Source organism: Gopherus flavomarginatus, chromosome 9 (genome assembly GCF_025201925.1).
Source record: "Gopherus flavomarginatus isolate rGopFla2 chromosome 9, rGopFla2.mat.asm, whole genome shotgun sequence".
NCBI lineage: Eukaryota > Metazoa > Chordata > Testudines > Testudinidae > Gopherus > Gopherus flavomarginatus.
In genome coordinates, this window is record NC_066625.1 from 59,289,175 (window position 1) to 59,307,623 (window position 18,449).

At 41.6% G+C, this 18,449-nt stretch overlaps 1 protein-coding gene across 4 annotated transcripts in view; it reads right to left on the reverse strand.

Annotated features, from left to right (window-relative positions):
* TLN2 (talin 2) overlaps window positions 1–18,449 on the reverse strand; it is a 357,752-nt gene that overhangs the window by 83,638 nt on the left and 255,665 nt on the right. For all 4 annotated transcript variants that reach the window (XM_050966960.1, XM_050966961.1, XM_050966962.1 and 1 more), the window contains 8 exons: window positions 18,129–18,268; window positions 14,432–14,525; window positions 8,431–8,520; window positions 7,239–7,361; window positions 5,480–5,623; window positions 5,112–5,273; window positions 2,625–2,765; window positions 771–952 (listed from right to left, as the gene is read on the reverse strand). In XM_050966960.1, coding sequence (XP_050822917.1) covers window positions 771–952; window positions 2,625–2,765; window positions 5,112–5,273; window positions 5,480–5,623; window positions 7,239–7,361; window positions 8,431–8,520; window positions 14,432–14,525; window positions 18,129–18,268 — 1,076 coding nt within the window. The remainder of the gene's footprint in view (window positions 1–770; window positions 953–2,624; window positions 2,766–5,111; window positions 5,274–5,479; window positions 5,624–7,238; window positions 7,362–8,430; window positions 8,521–14,431; window positions 14,526–18,128; window positions 18,269–18,449) is intronic.

Below are 18,449 nucleotides of genomic sequence, written 5' to 3' on the forward strand. Positions count from 1 at the left end.
TTAGTGATTCTTCTAAAATTAAGGTATGCGTGCGCACACATATGCAAGAACAATCTTATAAAGTAAACAGAAAAAAAACCTGTAGTAGAGAACAAGCATTCAAGTTATTTTGGTCCTGATATAGCTAAGCACTTCAGAATGTTCTTTGCTGAATCAGAACCCTAGACATCCCATCTGATTTGCCTCAAAATTATTGTGAATTTGTAGGGAATGTTTTCCATGTTCTGAATACTGCTAAGTATGTTTTAAATATTTTCCAACTTACATAGACCCTACCATATTTTCTGCTCTATTTGCTTTAAACTCAATAAAAGGAGGAACTTGGCAAAACCTCCACTTTCCAGAGCTGTGTGATCATCAATGATGATTGCACACAAAGTACAAACAGAGAGACCTTGTGCACCATAGAATGCAATCAATATTTGTCAAACAGACAAAGGCACAAGCTGCTAAGGAATTAAATTTCATTTTCAAGATTCTAAGAACGAATAAAATAATGGGGGGCAATAGAGAAAAAAATAACTCTCTTACCACAGCTCCCTCGTCCCTTTAACTATCCATGACTTACTATTCAGCATATAGGATAAGAAATATTTGCTCTGTGGAAAGCAAATGCCATTCAAGTCCCTTTATATGGTTTTCATCAATAAAATGACAACGGCAGCATGGGCCATTAGGTACTACCATTTCATTCCACATTACTGGATAAGGTGCTGGAGCATTACAGAATGAGAGTGGAAGATAAAAAAAAGTTATTACAGAAAACGCACCTAATGGAAGTGATCAGACTCTTAATTGAATCTGAAACCGTGTGCGAATGCCCAGCAAGTACAGACCAAGTAGGTGGGTCTTTTGGATTGATAGCCAGCGAACGAGCAGTTTTGATCAATAAAGCTGAGCTCTCCAACATCGTCTTGGCGGAAATCAGAATTGGCTCCTGAGCTCGAGATCCCTGTGATCAAAAGAGCAGCAAGACACATGCACAAGGAACAGAATTAGAATCTTCTTCAAAATGAGTGGCAAACGCTTGGACTCTCCTGCATTCTACCAAAGATATGTATTGAGGGAGGACTGAACATAACACTGAAACTATGCATCTCTTCCGCACTAGCAGGAAAGCAGAACATTTGTAAGTCACCCTTGGAACTTGTCAATTCATTTTGCTCCTGAAGAACTGGTTCTATTTAGGGCATGAGTAGATCATCAAGAATTGCACCATCATGTAATATTAGACGGGGAGAAGTTACTGCAGTAAATTCACTGTAGAAAGCAAAAAAATCTGGCTAATTTTCTGTTTGTTGTACTTAAGGAGACCACTTTCAGATTAGCAAAGGGAATAATTCAAGTGAAAAGAGGAGAAGCCCATGACTCCTGCCAAATGGAGAACTGGTGGGTATAATTTAGCAGCATGATAGCCAGTTGCAACCATTATGAGATGTCGGCAAACATGCCTTCTCAGAGGACTAGTTGAATATGGACTAAAATATTGTAACTGGGTTACAATATTTGCACCTAATATCCTGATTGGATGCCAGCAAGCTAGAAACACCAACTACAACAAGCCTGGAGGGGGCAGGCCCCAGGCCTACGGATTACATTAAGTCCCACAACATGTGGATCCAGACAGATACAGTTACTGAATCCTCTGCTTCTGCTATCTCCAGTTTGGGATGAGGCCACTGAAAGCAGGAAACAGTTTGCAAATCAACCCTGGACATGTCTTCAATGTTATACAAGCTCTGTTACAATGGGATTTTATATAGTTTTGAACAAGCTTTAGTCTCCTGAAACACCCCACGAATTTCCTACATGCATGTTAAATGGTTTTGTTTTGTGAAACATAACTCCCTACAAAAAACTACTTCTTGTCAGCACAAATTCCCACTGTCATGTAATGCCATTCAGTGCATTCAGTGCATCCTAGTGATAATTTCATTTTAAACTGTAATGCTGCCTTTGAAACCTGGAAGATTTATGACTTCACCAGATGGCGAGAACTATCTGACACAATGTGTAAGTCATTAGTACCACGTTACAAGCTAGCAACAAGAGATAAAAGTTGTTATCGCAGCATCACAGGGCTTCTCATGCTTGTACAAATTCAAGGTCAGTGGTAAACGGAAAGAGAGCACTGCCTGGAAGAGGTCTATACGAAGGAACTCAAGGAATGCAGCATGGCAGATGAGATCAGCCCTTCAGCTGGGATAGAGGTTTAAACCAGGAATGTGCTTCTGTCACAGGGTAACGGTTATACAGGGAATGTGGGGAAAAACTGTGTTTCATGTATCTGTGCTGCAAGCAATTCTCAAGGGAAACGAAGGAATCTTGAACATGGGACTAGCCAAATAAGAAAAATAAAGGATTATCCACTCCTTTGGTTGACAGTGCATCACTTGTTACTTTAAATCCACATAAATTTTGTTCCTGATTTGGCATCATAGGCCCTGATCCTGCAATGAGTTCTGCATGCCCACATGGAACTCAATGTAGGATCAAGTTCTTCAAAGGTTTTCTTGATCACAAAAGTTTAATTCTACATTTTAACTTTGATAATAAAGCTATCTTGAGGGCAGGAGGACACCTCACATGCTTACTCTGTGATATAAATACAACTTTCTACCTACCTCCATGCTGATCTGCGCTGGTATACTGACAAACTCTGGATTGGAAGCAAATGCTGTCAGATTTTCCACAGCTTCAATCAAAGGTGCAGTCGCAATTCTACACTTATTGCGGTTATCGTCAGAGAAATCACCATCCAGGGCCTGGCAAAGAACATGGCAATTAGTCTCTGGAATGCACAAACCCATTTGTAAAGGCTCAGCAGGGTCACATACTAAAGGAAGATGGTTTAATTTATTGTAACTTTCAAAACATTTATAACATTTGAGATTTGCAAACAGATTTGAAAGTTCCTCCAGACACAAGACTGATCTTAACACTTTAGACAAAAGTAGTAAAATTTAACACAGTATGTTTCTTCACTTATTCATATGATTCATAGCAGCACAGATGCTTTGGGCTTAGGGTCAATATTCATATGATTATTGACCCTAAGACCAAAGCATTTGTGCTGCTATGAAGAACAGGAAAAAAGTTTAAAGTAATTGCACTCTGATGACTTCCCATAAATCATGTTTTAATACCTCAAGTCCACAGAGGTGGAAGTTGCTAACAAGTTGATCCTTTTCTTGGAAACTAAAACCTCTAAACCAGACATTCGTCTTCATAGCTGTTATTGACTCATTTTCACATAAATGAACTCATCTCCTTCATAATCTCGCAGGAAATAGCTCAAAATGAAAACAGCTTCAGTGTAAAATCATAATAAAATCAAGTCCTCTGAATATAGCTGTTTTACAAGAATTTTAGCAGCAGGCCACCTAATGGCTTACTGAAAGATTCAGATTCATGATTCCCAGGTTTCTCACAAGCTTCATTCCTTCTCACAAGAAGAGAAACTGCTTCCTATGGGAACTCAGGGAGGTATTTAGAAAACAAATGGTTGACATTTAACAAAAGTTAAATATTATTTTAACTTGTATATTTCAACTCTGAAACAAGCTAGTGTCTCTCAATTCTGAGTGTTATTTCTGATACACAAGCAGAGCCCCTGAGAGAGTCTCACCAACCTCAAACCCTGGATTCCAGACAACTAACAGTGAGAGTTGCAGAGGTCACCTATTTCATATGCAGCAAGAACATTTAGGCTTGGTCTACACTTGAAAGTTGTACTCGTGTTACTATGCCACTTGTGTATGATTTTTTACCAATATACAAGTACAAGCTCAAGTGTACGCATGCCTATAAGCATAGCTGATATGCTCTAGGAATTATTTTGGGGAAGTTCTATGGCCTGCGCTATACAGGATGTCAGAGCAAATGATCACAATGATCCTCTCTGGCCTTAAAAATCTATCAATCTAGTCTCTCCTCTTATTAAGGTTGCCTAACACTTCCCATTAGATAACCCTGATTTTAGTTGCTTATAACTTTGGCAACTTTAACTGTTTGGGATGAAACTTTCCATCCTTACAGCAAGTCCATCCTGTTCTCTCATTTAAAAAAACAACCCAAAAACCTAGGGAATTACACATACAAAAACTATGTTAAAAGAACATTTTATTAAGGTTACAAAGGCAAGCACTCAAAAGTTAAGAGCTGCAGGAATTAAGGTTGCCTGTGCAATCTTAATTAGTCTCCCTTGTGCTTATACATCAAGATACAATCTTTAATTCCACAATCACGTACAATTTTTTCTAGTCTTCTGCCTGTGCACAGGATGGACCTGCTCTGAGGATCTATCATGGCTGTGAAACAAAGGAAGCTGTTGTCTGTAGGACCCCTGCTTTATTTGCTGGGTGTTGTGAAGATAAATTAATGTCATCTGAGTGTGAAGCACTCAGATATTATAGTGATGAGCACTGCAGAAAAGCCCCAGAACAAATTAACAATTCTATCTTCAAAGCAGCGGTTTAACAATGTACAGTAAATAAAACATGGGCCACACATTGAATGGGGAGGATAAAACAATATCGAACAGCTGCTCATTAAGTGAGCACCATCCATTCTATGTACTCAATGAGGCAGGAGTCCTGTGGAAAAAATGGTATGTGATCATGTAATTTAAGACTGTAACAATGCATATGCACAAGGGGTCAAATTAAGGTTGCACAGATTGCATTTTGAGTGCTTGACTTTGTAACTGTAATAATCTTTTTAACAGAGTGTATGTATATGTGTATGTGTGTAATAGCAGTATAGTTGATATCCCTTCCCATATAGGAATAGCTCTATGGTATAAAGCCCCTTTATGCCAGTACAGTGATTCATAACTATTTATACAGCTTCTTTATAACTGCATCCACACTAAGGAGGCTTGTGCCACTTCAACTATACCAGTACAGTTAAAGTGTTACAGCTTTCCAGTTTACACAAGGTGTATCTGTACAGTACCTAGCATAATGGGATTTTGGTCCATGATGAGGGATCCTAATGAATGACAATATTTCAAAAAGTGTACTGCAAAGAGAAAGAAGATACTGTTAACCAGATCTTCTGTTTCAGCAGAGCAGAGGAGAAATGAAAGCACAACGAAAGAGAACATGTACCTTGATAGTTTTCACCAGATTGGCGGTGCTGTTTGCGACCTCCTTAGCAGACTGCACAAAATGTCTCTTGGCAACAGGGTTGGCTGTCTTCGATGAAGCGATACGACAAGCGTTACACAAAGCAGAAGTATGCTTGGCCACTATTGTGGCTGCTGATAAAACCTGAAAAAACAAATGGCACAAAGGTGAAGAACCAGGCATAGGAACGAGGTAGTAATGACATTCTAATTCTGAACAAACAGTGATTCAAACCCTTTCCATGTTCACAAACTGAGTATTTCCCCTCACCAACCATCAATTTAAAGCAAACAGATGGCTCCTAATAAAACTCAGAAAAAGTCTCATTACAATCCTCTGGAAAGAGTTACCTGTGATGGGCTACTCGCTGGATCCACCAGATTCTGACACGCCATCTGGATTGCCTGATTGGCCCTGGCAAACTGGATAGGATCGACAAGCCCCTGGTGACCAGCCTGACTGTTGGGATCTGAGATGCCAACCAGGTAAGCGGCCTAGAAAGGGAGCAAGAAATAAAAAGCAAATGCAAAGATTACGCTAAACCCATTCTAGCTGTTTAATGAGCCAGCCAAATGTTTATTGACCAGGGTGGTCAGGCTGTAGTTAGAAGTCGCATAGCAAAGCTGCTATTAATAAATGTCTAGCAACAAGTCTGTAGGAGGATATAAAAGCTGGTGTCTCTGTAATATGATTTGGGAAATCTCATTAGCCTAAACAAAACTGCTCAGCAAAATCCAAAGGGTAAAGATATTCATTATCCAATAGGCATTGAACTGTTTTATCCCTAGGGTAGCCAGGTAAGACCTCTGAAGCTGACTGTTCAAGATAACTTTCATCCACCCAGAGCAGCCAGATTTTGAGGGGCTCAGTATTTTGGTCAAGTATGAATAGAAAACTAAAGACTACAGTTGCCCACATATCACCTTTTCACACCTTGAAGAAAAAACTATCCTCTTCAGTGTACAACAAAGTGTAAAGTTACACGTTTTAGTCACGACACAAAAGAGATGCTTTGTTTCTAGAGCTGACCGTAGGGCCCGGGAAACCTGCAGCTGCAGGCCCACCCCAGGTAAGGACACATAATGGTCAGAGCTAATCTCAGTTTTTATTTAAGCAATGATTCTACCCTTCTCACCACAGAGATCAGGATTTATTTATATAGATTATATAGTCAAAGCTATGTTCGGAGGTTTCTTTCGGATTTCCCTTACAGATAGTAAAATGTCCCCTCCCCGAATAAAACAACCCAGGACTAACTGTGGGGCCCAGGAAGCCCACAGTTATGGATTAATTGCATTTTGGGAGGGGAAAGGGGGACAGCAGAGCAATTTGCAGCTGCATGGGAAGGTCCCTCATAGTTGGCTCCTCCACTGAGAAGGCAATATAGCTTTTGGTCACCAGGGGGAGCAGCTCAATAACTTGCTGGTTTGAAGTATGCAGTTTTGGCAGACTGATCCAACAACATTAATACCACCTCTGAATGTTGCAACATTTTAAGCTTCTTAGATACTGAGAAAATATCCAGAGAGTTGTAATGAGTCTAAAACACACATTCACCATAATCTCTTTTCCTGTGCTAAAAGGGAATGCGATTATGTATAGTCTGAAGACATGGGCTGCTTATTAGAAATGACCCCCAGAACACTTTTTTTGTGATTAACTTATGGCAAAAAGCTAAAATTACCCAGCTTCAAAATAACTCAGGCTTGCCTGTGCTTCCTTCTACTAGATTAGTTCTGAGGGGGCAAGATCTTGGGGACTATGCATAGAACTGGGAGGTACAAACACACATATTCATGACATGGCACTGACACTTACTTCCTCTATAACCTTGGGAAACTCATTTAACCTCCCTGCCTCATTCTCCCTCCATACAAAACAGGCATAATATTGCTTCCCTCACCTCACAATTATACTGTGATGCCGTATAAGTTAATGTCTGTCCCACTCTTCCAAGATGAAAAACATTGAACAATGCAAATATTCTGATTCTTTGGACAACAGGAATGAAAGCTCAAATATTCTCTCTCTCTCTCTCTCACACCCACGATACAGCAATACAGAAACAGATTCATATTTGTTTTACAGGCTTCATAAACAAGTGGTTACCTGGGCTGCAGCCTCTGTGAGACCACAAAGTGCCTTGGAAGCAACTCCAACACATTCTCCAAAGACCAGCAGATCCCCAGTCTTGGCATTCTGGGAAATGCCTGCCATTGACTCTCCAAGGACCTTAACAATTGAAAATAGGGTAAATTATTCCCCCCAATACACTTCACTCTACACGGCAGTGTTTTCCAAGCTTTCCTGGACTGCACACAAGAGCAGAGGCAACTACTCAGCACAGCCTCTTTGTCTGCCCCCAAACACTTGCTGAAACTTAGTGAAAAAAGTACTTGCAGCTTGGCATATAGGAAATGCCCCAATATCGGAATGCCTGTAAAATTTTAGGGTTTGTCTCACTGAAGCCTATCTTGCTTGGTTTTTTTAGCTTGCAATGTCTTTGGTATAGCAGCAAAGCAAACTAATTCCATGCTCCAGTGCATTAGGCAGCCTCTTTTTTTTTTTTTTTAAATTATGAAGACTTTGGGATTATTCCAATGCATCACATACTGAAAAGGTCAAAATGAAGATGGACGAGAACTTTCAGGGGAGGATTTCAAGAATATAGTAAGATTTTCACTCTAAAAAATTTTTTTGTGGCGATGTAGTGGTAACTTATAACACTTACAGAATTGCTGAACCACTATAGAGTAGACACAGTGAAATACTAATTTTAGTTTGAATCGCAGTTGGAACAAAGGTTTATTCCAATAGGCATAGCTAGTCAATTAACATAAGTTTTTTTAGGGTTGGAGATGGGGTGGGGTGGGGGTAAATGAAGCTTTAAAACTAAAAAAGGTGGTTCCCATAGATTATGATTTTTTCTAGTTTAGACACAGGACACAAAATGGCTAAAAATAATCCAGATTTTACAGTACTTGCTGGTATCCTGAAGTATTTGGATTGTTAGTGAGTTAGGTCTCAGACAATATCACAAGGCCATCACATGACACTAAATGCTGTCAGCACGATAGGTCTTCAGATGAACAAACAATCCAAACAGAAGCATAAAGATTGCTCACAAGAGTCTCAAATGGAGTTTTACCAGGGAATTTGATAAGGTTAGAGCACAAGAATTTTTCCCAGAAGCAGACTGAAGCAGACTTTCTTTTTCCAATGTATTTTATCAGCCTGTAAACCCTTCCATTGATGAGAAATTGTTTAACGCATACACACAGAAGTAGAACAACAGATTTACCTTGGAGTTTTCCATAACACCTTCAATACAATCAAAATACGAGAGATCGCTTACAGGTTCATTGGGGTTATCCAGCATTCCTTTAACTGTCTGAAAGAAAGGAGAGCACCTTCAGTTACTACAGTAGCTATAACACAGATCTGAGCCAGACAAATACACCACCACAGTAATTAAACCAATGGACACATCTGCACATCCTAGTTTCTTTATCTCCAGGCAAAGAACATGATTCCTAGACACTTCAGTATGTAGATATTTTAGTAGCTGACTATTTGTAAACTTTCCTCTGTGTCACCATATCACAAACTGGCAACCCCTCCCTTTTGAACTTAGAGACTTCCTGGGAATAAAAAAATTGATTCGAGAAGCTGCTACCTCTTGTTACCTGCTGCTCAGAGACAGACAGACACCTGGCTAAATGTAAGTGCACCATCTGCTTGCATTTTCCACCCCTCGCCAACAGATCCTCCCAGCACCATTCCCTGTGACAAATGTCTGAAAATACTTATGTTACAAGTAGAATCAAGTAAGAGTTGCCTTTCTCCTGGGGTGAACCCAGACCTTGACAGTACTGTACAGAGTTATCCAAGGGAGACGCTACTTCATACATTGTAAAGAGGAATCGATATATTTGGATAAAAAATTCTCACAACATAAAAAAAAATCCCACAGGCGAGTCTCCTCTCTTGCTTAAATTGTTGTTTTAAAGCTGATATTCATGCTTACAGTCAAGAATAGAAGCTGAATAACAGCCCGATGAGCTATTCTTATGGTCTTTCCAACATGAGTGAAATCAGGAAGTACAGGAAGTTAGTAAGAGGCTACAGCTGAAAGATTTGCTGCGTGATTTTTTTCAGCAAAGGAAATCTGGGCAAGAATTTAAATGTTAGATCTTTATCAGTGCTGAACTTTTAACTCTAAAGCAATTTTTTGAAGTTGAGCCATGCTTTGTCTGTTGTCTTGTAACAGCCTAAAAGTTATGGTCAAGATCATTTCCTTCAAGTGCTTTACTGCCAGTTATCTTACTGTATGAAAAAGGCAATGTTAACAAGAGATCAGTTCTGCTGTTGCTTCCTGCTCCTCTCTTTCTCTATTCCCTAGAGTACTTCAGTACCCTGCTCCACCCCTCCGTAGCAATTTACTGAGTAGCAGGGAGCAAATCATATTCTATCCACATTTTCACTGCTAAAGAGACACGAGCTGTAAGTTTCCCTGGACAGATGACAGGAAGGAGTGAAAAAACAGAACAGCAGATAGACAGTTAAAATGCAACTGCTGCTGCTAAAAACCCTCCTGTCTGTTCCTTATCCTGAAGTGCTAGGAGTGACTTGCCACATCCATCTGCCCTGGGAGAGTTAAACAAGTCACTGATGAAACACTAGAGTTCTAGTAAAGCTATACTTCCCAGTTAGTGTAGGGAGCCCAGAGGAGTCTAATAGGAGAAATTGGTGAATGAGGTAGGGAAAAAGGCAGGTGATGGGGAAAGACCCTTATAGATTAACCATAATAAAAGTGAAGTGGGCAACATATTGATGCTGACTTTCCCCAAAGTTAATGGGCACTCCTATAAGCTTCTTATAGGTTTACCCAGGTCTGGTTTCAGACCTCGCTGCTTCTTCTATTTCCTCTTCTACCCAAGTCCATCTGACTTCACACTGCAGGGGTTTTCCCACTATCGGTCTCCTTTTCAAGACTCTGGTTAATTAACAAAGTTCAAAACACCACAAATTTTCCACCCAGCCTTCCTCAGACAAAACTAGTCATTTCAGTTGGTAACTGGCTTCAGCATCTACCGAGCTTTTGCTCTAGGGTCAAGTCTTTCCAGCCCTTTATCAGAGCTTCCCCTTGCTTATTGCTCTCCCACCAGGCTCACAGTCCTTGGCAGCTCTCCTAGCTGAGGATTCCCTTCCAGCAGGCTTCTGCTCCTTACAGGTCTCTGGAGAGATGTCACCTGCTCTTCTCAACTTGGTTCCATTTTATATGGAAGAAGCTACAGGCAGTCAATCCCATTTCTAGTTCGACTTTTATATTAGTATGGTCAAGTCTCACAGAAATGGACAATTAACAGTAATGGCCAAAGCCCAGGATAGCAAGAGAGCAAGCACTGTGCAAGCTTTCATCCAAAGCTCTGCTAATATTTGCTATTTGTGTCCTGGGACTCTGATCAGAGCTTGACAGTGACATCAACCTGGGTGGTGGCAGCTCTGACACCTGTGCTTAATCTCCCTCTGCTCTACTATTGCTTTTTCCTCCAGTTAAATCCCATCTCTCTCCACTCCTCCTTCGGGATCAAAGAATCAAGGAATAGCTGTGTAATCAGCCTATAAGTTTTTCCATTGACTTTCTTCTTGGCCTGTGTTATTAAAATATCACTCTTCACTGATATTTCCATACACTGGTCATGCAGTAAATCAAGGAGAAAAGTTGACTTAAAGCACAACTGTACTGTATAGAAGTGATCTGAAATTTAAAAGCAGAAGAAAAAAGTGTTTTGTTTAGTGGTAAAAATGCCAGGGCAATGTCCTTGGACTATTACTGCTGAGAGTTCTTACAAATGTTCACTGAAACAGTTACTGTTATTAAAAGTGTGACAGCTCCATATCTCTACTCCCACACCTACTATAGTACACTTACCATTGGCTGGATTTCGGCTTGAATTCATCGTTGTGACACCCTTCTCTCCCCCCGCCCCCTCCCCCAACAAAAAGCAAAGCATTTTGATGCTTGTTGCCAACCCAAAATACACAAAATCATTGGATTTGAGATTTCCCATTCATTCTGTTAATATACCTTTGCTAAATAAAATAATTAATAAAGAGAAGAAACAAAGCACAGCACCATAACATTTCTGACAGAGAGACTCATTCTCTTTGCCCCACTGAACAAGGCACATCCACAGATGAAAACTGAGGGTCTCTCTCCTGGCAATAGCTCTGAAGTGTGGCAAAGTCCCACGCTGTAGCTTGAAACAATTTCTATAATAAGTACACGGTAACAAACAGAGCCAAACATGACTACACTTTGTTGTACCCACTTTCATTAGGGCCAAATTTGGTTTTGAGTATCAGTATCATCCCACTCATACCTCCTTTCCTTACAAGATCCTAAACCATTTGGCTTTAGGAATCACGACCTCTGGAATATAATCATTTAAGAAGCCCTTGCTTCTAACAGAACTGGTGGCATCTAAGGTACCTAACTAATTTATTTGCTCCTTTTGGCCTGAAGAAGGAATGATGGAAAAATGCAGGCATAAAGTACCCTAAAAGACTCAACACAGTTAGGAAGTAACCAGCATTACAAACACAGCAAGAAAGCCACATCACAGTTCGGATCACGTCAGCTCTGCACGAGGAAAGCCAATGTCATGCTGAGGGAAGTCTTAGGCCATGTCTACATCTAAAATTTTGCAGCGCTGGTTGTTACAGCTGTATTAGTACAGCTGTATAGGGCCAGTGCTGCAGAGTGGCCACACTTACAGCAACCAGCGCTGCAAGTGGTGTTAGATGGGGCCACACTGCAGCGCTGTTGGGCGGCTTCAAGGGAGGTTCGGGGAACGCGAGAGCAAACCGCGGCGAAGCTGGTCTCCTTTCCCGGTTTGCTCTCTCGTTCCCCGAACCCCCGAACAAGCAGGTCTCCTTCCCTGCGGTTTGCTGGGTGGTTCGGGGAACGCGAGAGCAAACCCGGGAAAGGAGACCAGCTTCGCCGCGGTTTGCTCTCGCGTTCCCCGAACAAGCAGGTCTCCTTCCCTGCGGTTTGCTGGGTGGTTCCGGGAACGCGAGAGCAAACCGCGGCGAAGCTGGTCTCCTTCCCCGGTTTGCTCTCGCGTTCCCCGAACAAGCAGGTCTCCTTCCCTGCGGTTTGCAGGGTGGTTCCGGGAAACGCGAGAGCAAACCGCGGCGAAGCTGGTCTCCTTCCCCGGTTTGCTCTCGCGTTCCCGGAACCACCCAGCAAACCTCAGGGAAGGAGACCTGCTTGCTCGGGGTTCGGGGAACGCGAGAGCAAACCGCGGCGAAGCTGGTCTCCTTTCCCGGGTTTGCTCTCGCGTTCCCGGAACCACCCAGCAAACCTCAGGGAAGGAGACCTGCTTGCTCGGGGTTCGGGGAACGCGAGAGCAAACCGGGGAAGGAGACCAGCTTCGCCGCTGTTTGCTCTCGCGTTCCCGGAACCACCCAGCAAACCTCAGGGAAGGAGACCTGCTTGCTCGGGGTTCGGGGAACGCGAGAGCAAGCCGGGGAAGGAGACCAGCTTGATTACCAGAGGCTTCCTCAGGTATGCTGGGATACCTGCTTATTCCACGGAGGTCAAGAAAAGCGCTGGTAAGCGTCTATACTTGATTACCAGCGCTGGATCACCAGCGCTGGATCCTCTACACCCGAGACAAAACGGGAGTACGGCCAGCGCTGCAAACAGGGAGTTGCAGCGCTGGTGGTGCCCTGCAGATGTGTACACCTCCTAAGTTGCAGCGCTGTAACTCCCTCACCAGCGCTGCAACTTTCTGATGTAGACAAGCCCTTAAAGTATGAAGAGAAAACACTTTTCACCTCCTATGGCCTTTTCATTTTTTGTCTTGAATCACTACAAAAATAGTGTGCGCATGTGCAGGGACAATGTAGTATGCAGTGTAGTTTCTGCCTTGTTGGTACCAGGATATTAGAGAGACCAGGTGGGTGAAATAATATCTTTTATTGGACTGTGATGTCTAAGTTCACAAGGCCAACTGACAACTCTCTTCGACCACCTACTATAAAGAACTCAAAGATCCCCCCCCACACTGCAAACCACAACTTACCTAGGAATTTAAAGACATCAACAAATCCTTCCCCAAACAACTTCAAGAGAAACTCTACAAACTCATCCCTCACAAACCCACCCAGGGATCTTCCACATGTGTCCCAAGATACACAAACAAGAAAACCCAGCAATCCCATCCTATATGCCCATGGCACTCTTACTGAAGGAATATTGGGATTCACAGAAACCATCCTCAAACCACTCACCACACAAAGGGCCATCTTCCTTCCAGACACAACTGACTTCTTCCATAAACTCTGCAATATTAACATCCTTCCTCAGAACTATACACACAGAGTCACCCTAACTACACCGACACAAGCCCTATGCCTCTTGTGCAGGTGGAGTTATTTTGTCGGTGTAGTAGGGCACTTACATCGGTGGGAGCAAGGCTGTAGTGTGGACACTGACATAGTCAGGTTGACATAAGTCGCTTAAGTAACTTAAGCTAAGCTAAATTGGTGTTGAGACACTATTGCCTAGCATTTTGGAGCAGGTGCTGATTGGTTTGATATTAACATAGGTACTTGGCCTTTCAACAAGAGCCAACTAGCTATCCACTACACAGTCAATTTACAGAGCTATTGTCACAACACTCATGTAGCAGAACACAATAGAGAGCATGCACTAGATCACACAGTGTTGAAAGACATTCAGCTAGACTGAGATAAGGAAAACATGAGGAATTAGAAGTCTAGAGGAATATGAAAATCATGGAGTAATCCTTGATCAACTTTTCTTAGATAGACGTGACTTTCAGAATCATGGATTTCCAATTACAAAGAGCCACAGCAGAAAAGCTAAGATGTCACAGCTTCCTTCAGTGCACCATCACCCATTTTAGTGAAAGATTTCTTAGTGTAAACCCTTCTCCCCGAATCCTCTGAAAGTGACTCATGTGTGCACCCTCCAACTTACTGTAGTGGAGACTGGTATCTTTATAGTTCCATATACAAATGCTCTGTCATGTGGGGTAAAATGTAAACTCCCTTTCGCCAACTCAGTAGAAGTTGTGATAAGTTTGTCTCCATTAGAAAGCTCTTTGCATATCTCATACACAACAAGAGGGAAAAAAATTCTGCCACAGATATCAAGTGGAGAGACAATGACACAGCAGCTATTGAGACAGGGAAAAGAAAATATAAGGCCCAACTGACATCTTCACCACAGGAAGGTTCACCCCATGAGACCATAAGCTTGAGAATACCTCCAGTTCTCTGAGAGCATTGTCACATTCCTTCTGCCCTGGCGCCTGTTGGGTACACAGAGTGATGAGCTGGTTAATACTCTCCGTCACAGCTCTGAGGAGGAGGGGAAAAAAAGAAGATGACATTTTGAAAACTGACCAACTTCCATTATTTCCAATTTTGCTTTATTCATCTGTAAACCATGAAAAGCAGTTTCAAGCTCAAATGTTCTATCCACTTCTCTCACCACTGGTGCTTGTGGAGTAAGTGAGCAACACCGTATTTGGTGGAGAGAACACACTAATTAACCCCTGCTGAGAAAAACAGAGTGAAAGAGGCACCAAGTGAAATTGATCGACAGCCGTCCTCACCTCAAACATAAGTCCTCTGTCCAAAATCACTTGTCACTTAGCACACAAGCAACAAGGTGAGATCTTCCTGTTATGATGGCAAGTTTCTAGGACATTTGCACAGTTTTGGTTCATAAAGGGATTTTGACGCATAATAAATATAAATTATTTGACTGTTTATTTTATTCTGGATCTAATGTTATGGTGCAATTTTAAGACTGGCCACACAACCACTATGCTTGGAAACATCAGAAAACAGCAGCACCTAAAACCCACTTCCTAGCAAGCCAGGCTGTAGCACTTTTGTGTTCAGGGTACAACAAAAATTATTAAAAAACCAAAAACAAAACAACAACCCAATATTCCTCCCCTAAAAAAACCCCAGAACTTTAGCAACTGTGTTGCCCAGAAACCCCATGGGTAAGTCTATGACATGGGTCCTCAACCTGACTACCACTCTGTATAACCAAATGTGGATGGAACTAATTTTTCAACAATTTCAAATGCCATACAAGCCCTGGTTTAGACAGAGTGTACTTCAGAGGATGTTGTGTTTGGTTGCTTGTTGATCAGACTCTCAGCATTATAGACCCTAATAAAAATGTGTGTTTTGAAAACCATCTTTTTTATTAAAGATCAAGAATACTGCTAACAATACCTGATCATGCAGATGACATCAGATGCAATTAAAAGTATTTTAAATCATATGAACCTATCCTAGACATCTCACTGGTTAGCACTGCCTTGTGCCTTCAAGTTAATTCTCTGTGGAATATGAAAATTCAACTGAAAAGATGCTGCCGACACAGGGGCAGCGAGAGTGGGAGGGTCTAAGACACAAGCAGAATGAAAAATAGGATGTCAGCAAATGCCCTGGTTTGTTCCATTATGTTTTTTCAACTTGAATATTCATTTAACACAGTTTTTGTCTGTGAGACAAACAAATATGTACATGTGTCTCCACTGCTTTCTTCTGGCACTCAGACATGACATGATACATGTGCAAAACTGGCACAATTGTACCCACCATTGGAAACTGTAGAGGAAAACTAGCATAGATGGACTAAAGAATGGCTTTGTGAATATGAGAGAGAGAGAGAGAGGGGTTAGTACAATTGTAAGCTAAGGAATTTTATGTTTTAGAGCTATCTTGAGTCTGACAGTCACATGTATTTTGCATTTTTCCAGTTTTGTTTTGTCCTGTGTTTGAGACTCCATATAGAAACTAGTGAATGTGTCATCAGCCCTTGAACAGATTTCACAACATGGCTCACACCATTCAGAGGAGCAACCCTTTGTTTTGTACAGTAGCTATACACAGCAAAGATTTCCACAATATTGGTGATGTGGAAAATGTGGAAAAATACAATGGCTGCCATCTGCTACAACACAAGTGACATATGTGTACAAAGTTTTCTTAAATGAGGATTTCTTAAATTCAGTGCTCAGAGATGGGTAGCAGTAACTCAATTTAATACTCTGGATCACGTTGTCATAGACAGTGCGACACGTACAATGCTACACTCAGCTAAAATTGTGCAACAGCCCAATGGAAATGCAGCAACTGCTTAAATGGATAATGAGAAGAAAACTAATTGTATTAAAGCAGCTTAGCAATTTTGATCCAAAGAGGAGATCCTGCACCATCTTATGAGACAGGTTTCCCTGAGCCACCCACAGTACACAGATCACAAGTTGAGAACCAGTGAGTGGCATTGCACCATGAGTAGTGTCAGTCTGGTGAGCAAAGTATAGCACAAAGTATGTATATTAGCACCGCAGAACAGGTCCAATCAGACAATTGGAGTTGCTGATCATTCTCACCCCCTTCTTATTACACACGGGCTACATGTCAAAAGCAGCAGTCTATGGAACTAGGGCACTGTGACGAAAGCATCCGCTAATGCAGCACATTCATCTTGAGGCTGAGCAATTTTTATCTCAGGACCTACAAAAACAGCTCTATTCATTTGTCTATGGACACTTCTTCACTTGTTTCCCAATACATTCTTTACTGGTGTGAATGGAACATGATACTCACAAATGGAGTCCAAGCTTCACCTTGGAAATCACTTTTATTTAATGTCTAGATTTCAAAATGCCAGTTTCTTCCCAATCTCTTAATATTCTCCTTCAGAAGATTAGTTTAATCTCCCCACTCCCCACTTTCAGCAATCCAAAGTGTAAATAACTTATCCAGGTCTGGAAATTTTTCAAATGACTTAAAAAAAACCCCCAAAACCATGAAAATGCTTTAAGAAAGTGACAGACAGACAGCTGCACAACTATTACTACTTGTGTTCTCTGATTAAAACATGGATGGTAAGGAGAGGGCAGAGATTTCACTCAGAATAGGCTATACAGAGTCTATTATACTCTCGATTTCTGTAATGCATTATGCAGAGTTCCTGTCCAACTTAAATTCAGGGAACCAAACTCCTACGTAATGTCATGAAGATAAATGCAGAGATTCCAGTGGCAGTGAAAGGGATTTACATTCCAGATACGTTTTAACAGAGTTCTTCTCATTATGCTGTGAGTTGCAACAAAGTCATCAACTTCTGCAACGTGAAATTACAGTGCCAGGTGTTTTCCCCTCCTCTCGATTTCCTTGCAGGCAAGGGTTACATAAGAGTGCTCTCCCACTGACCATGTAGAGACATCCAGAGTAAGTTAAGTCATCTAAATGTATTGTGTATACTTCATTTGATAAAAGTGACTGGGGAAAAGAAGATAACATGGTGAGAGCACTGGACAGTGCTACTGCAGCAGACCACTAACCAGATTTTTGGGCAGCTCTGACAGCAGGCTTGCAAAAGGTCTACACATTCCATCTCCTTTATTGAGGAGTAGGAGTGCACATTTAAAAGGTTCGATCAGCAGCAACCCCCAAATGAGCTGAAAACTCCAAAAATAAAAAACTGGTTCCTAGACAAAAAATTAAAGTTAAGTCTCTCCCCGCACCCACATATGCAAGGACACTACTTAGTAAGAGTTTTCTTTGAAAGACATGCTAGCAGCAGGCATATAGCAACATCTTCAGCACCTGCATGTGTGAGAGCAGGGAAGGGGGTAGACGGATGGAGAAAGAACAAGTATTAGAAATAGTCTTCTTAAAAAAACAGACCGTATCTTCATCTGCTGTAAGTCAGCCTGGCTCTGAGTTCAACAGAGCTATTCTGATTTACACCAATCCAGTGTAAGCAAGCTTCCTCTGATTTCAGTTTCACTTAACAAGCTAAAGCATGGAACATCCTATATGGTTAACCAAGAGTAACAGAAGAATAAGCTAACAAATACTACAGATTGCAGAGGAAAACAGTTAAACACTCTCTTAGGAAAATGAAATCAGGTGATATGCCTGTACCTTGCAGCTGCAGCTAGGAGGTTCTTGGCATTAGGAGCTCCAGGATCAACCGAGAGAGACTTGGCAGCTAACAGGAGCTTGCTGGAGGCCATAGAGATGTTCTTGAGGTTCCCTATTACTTGAATCTGGTCCTCTTTAGTCTGGAAAACCACAGCAGCATAACATTTCGGACACAGTTTGCATCAGCTAAAGAGACAGCTAAAACTTTAAGCACTGCATTTTGGAATTCAATTGAATTATCCATCTAAAACCAATGACATGCATGGGATGACATTCCAGATAGGGCCACTGAGCATCGCCTCTGCTTGCTCAGATAGGTGC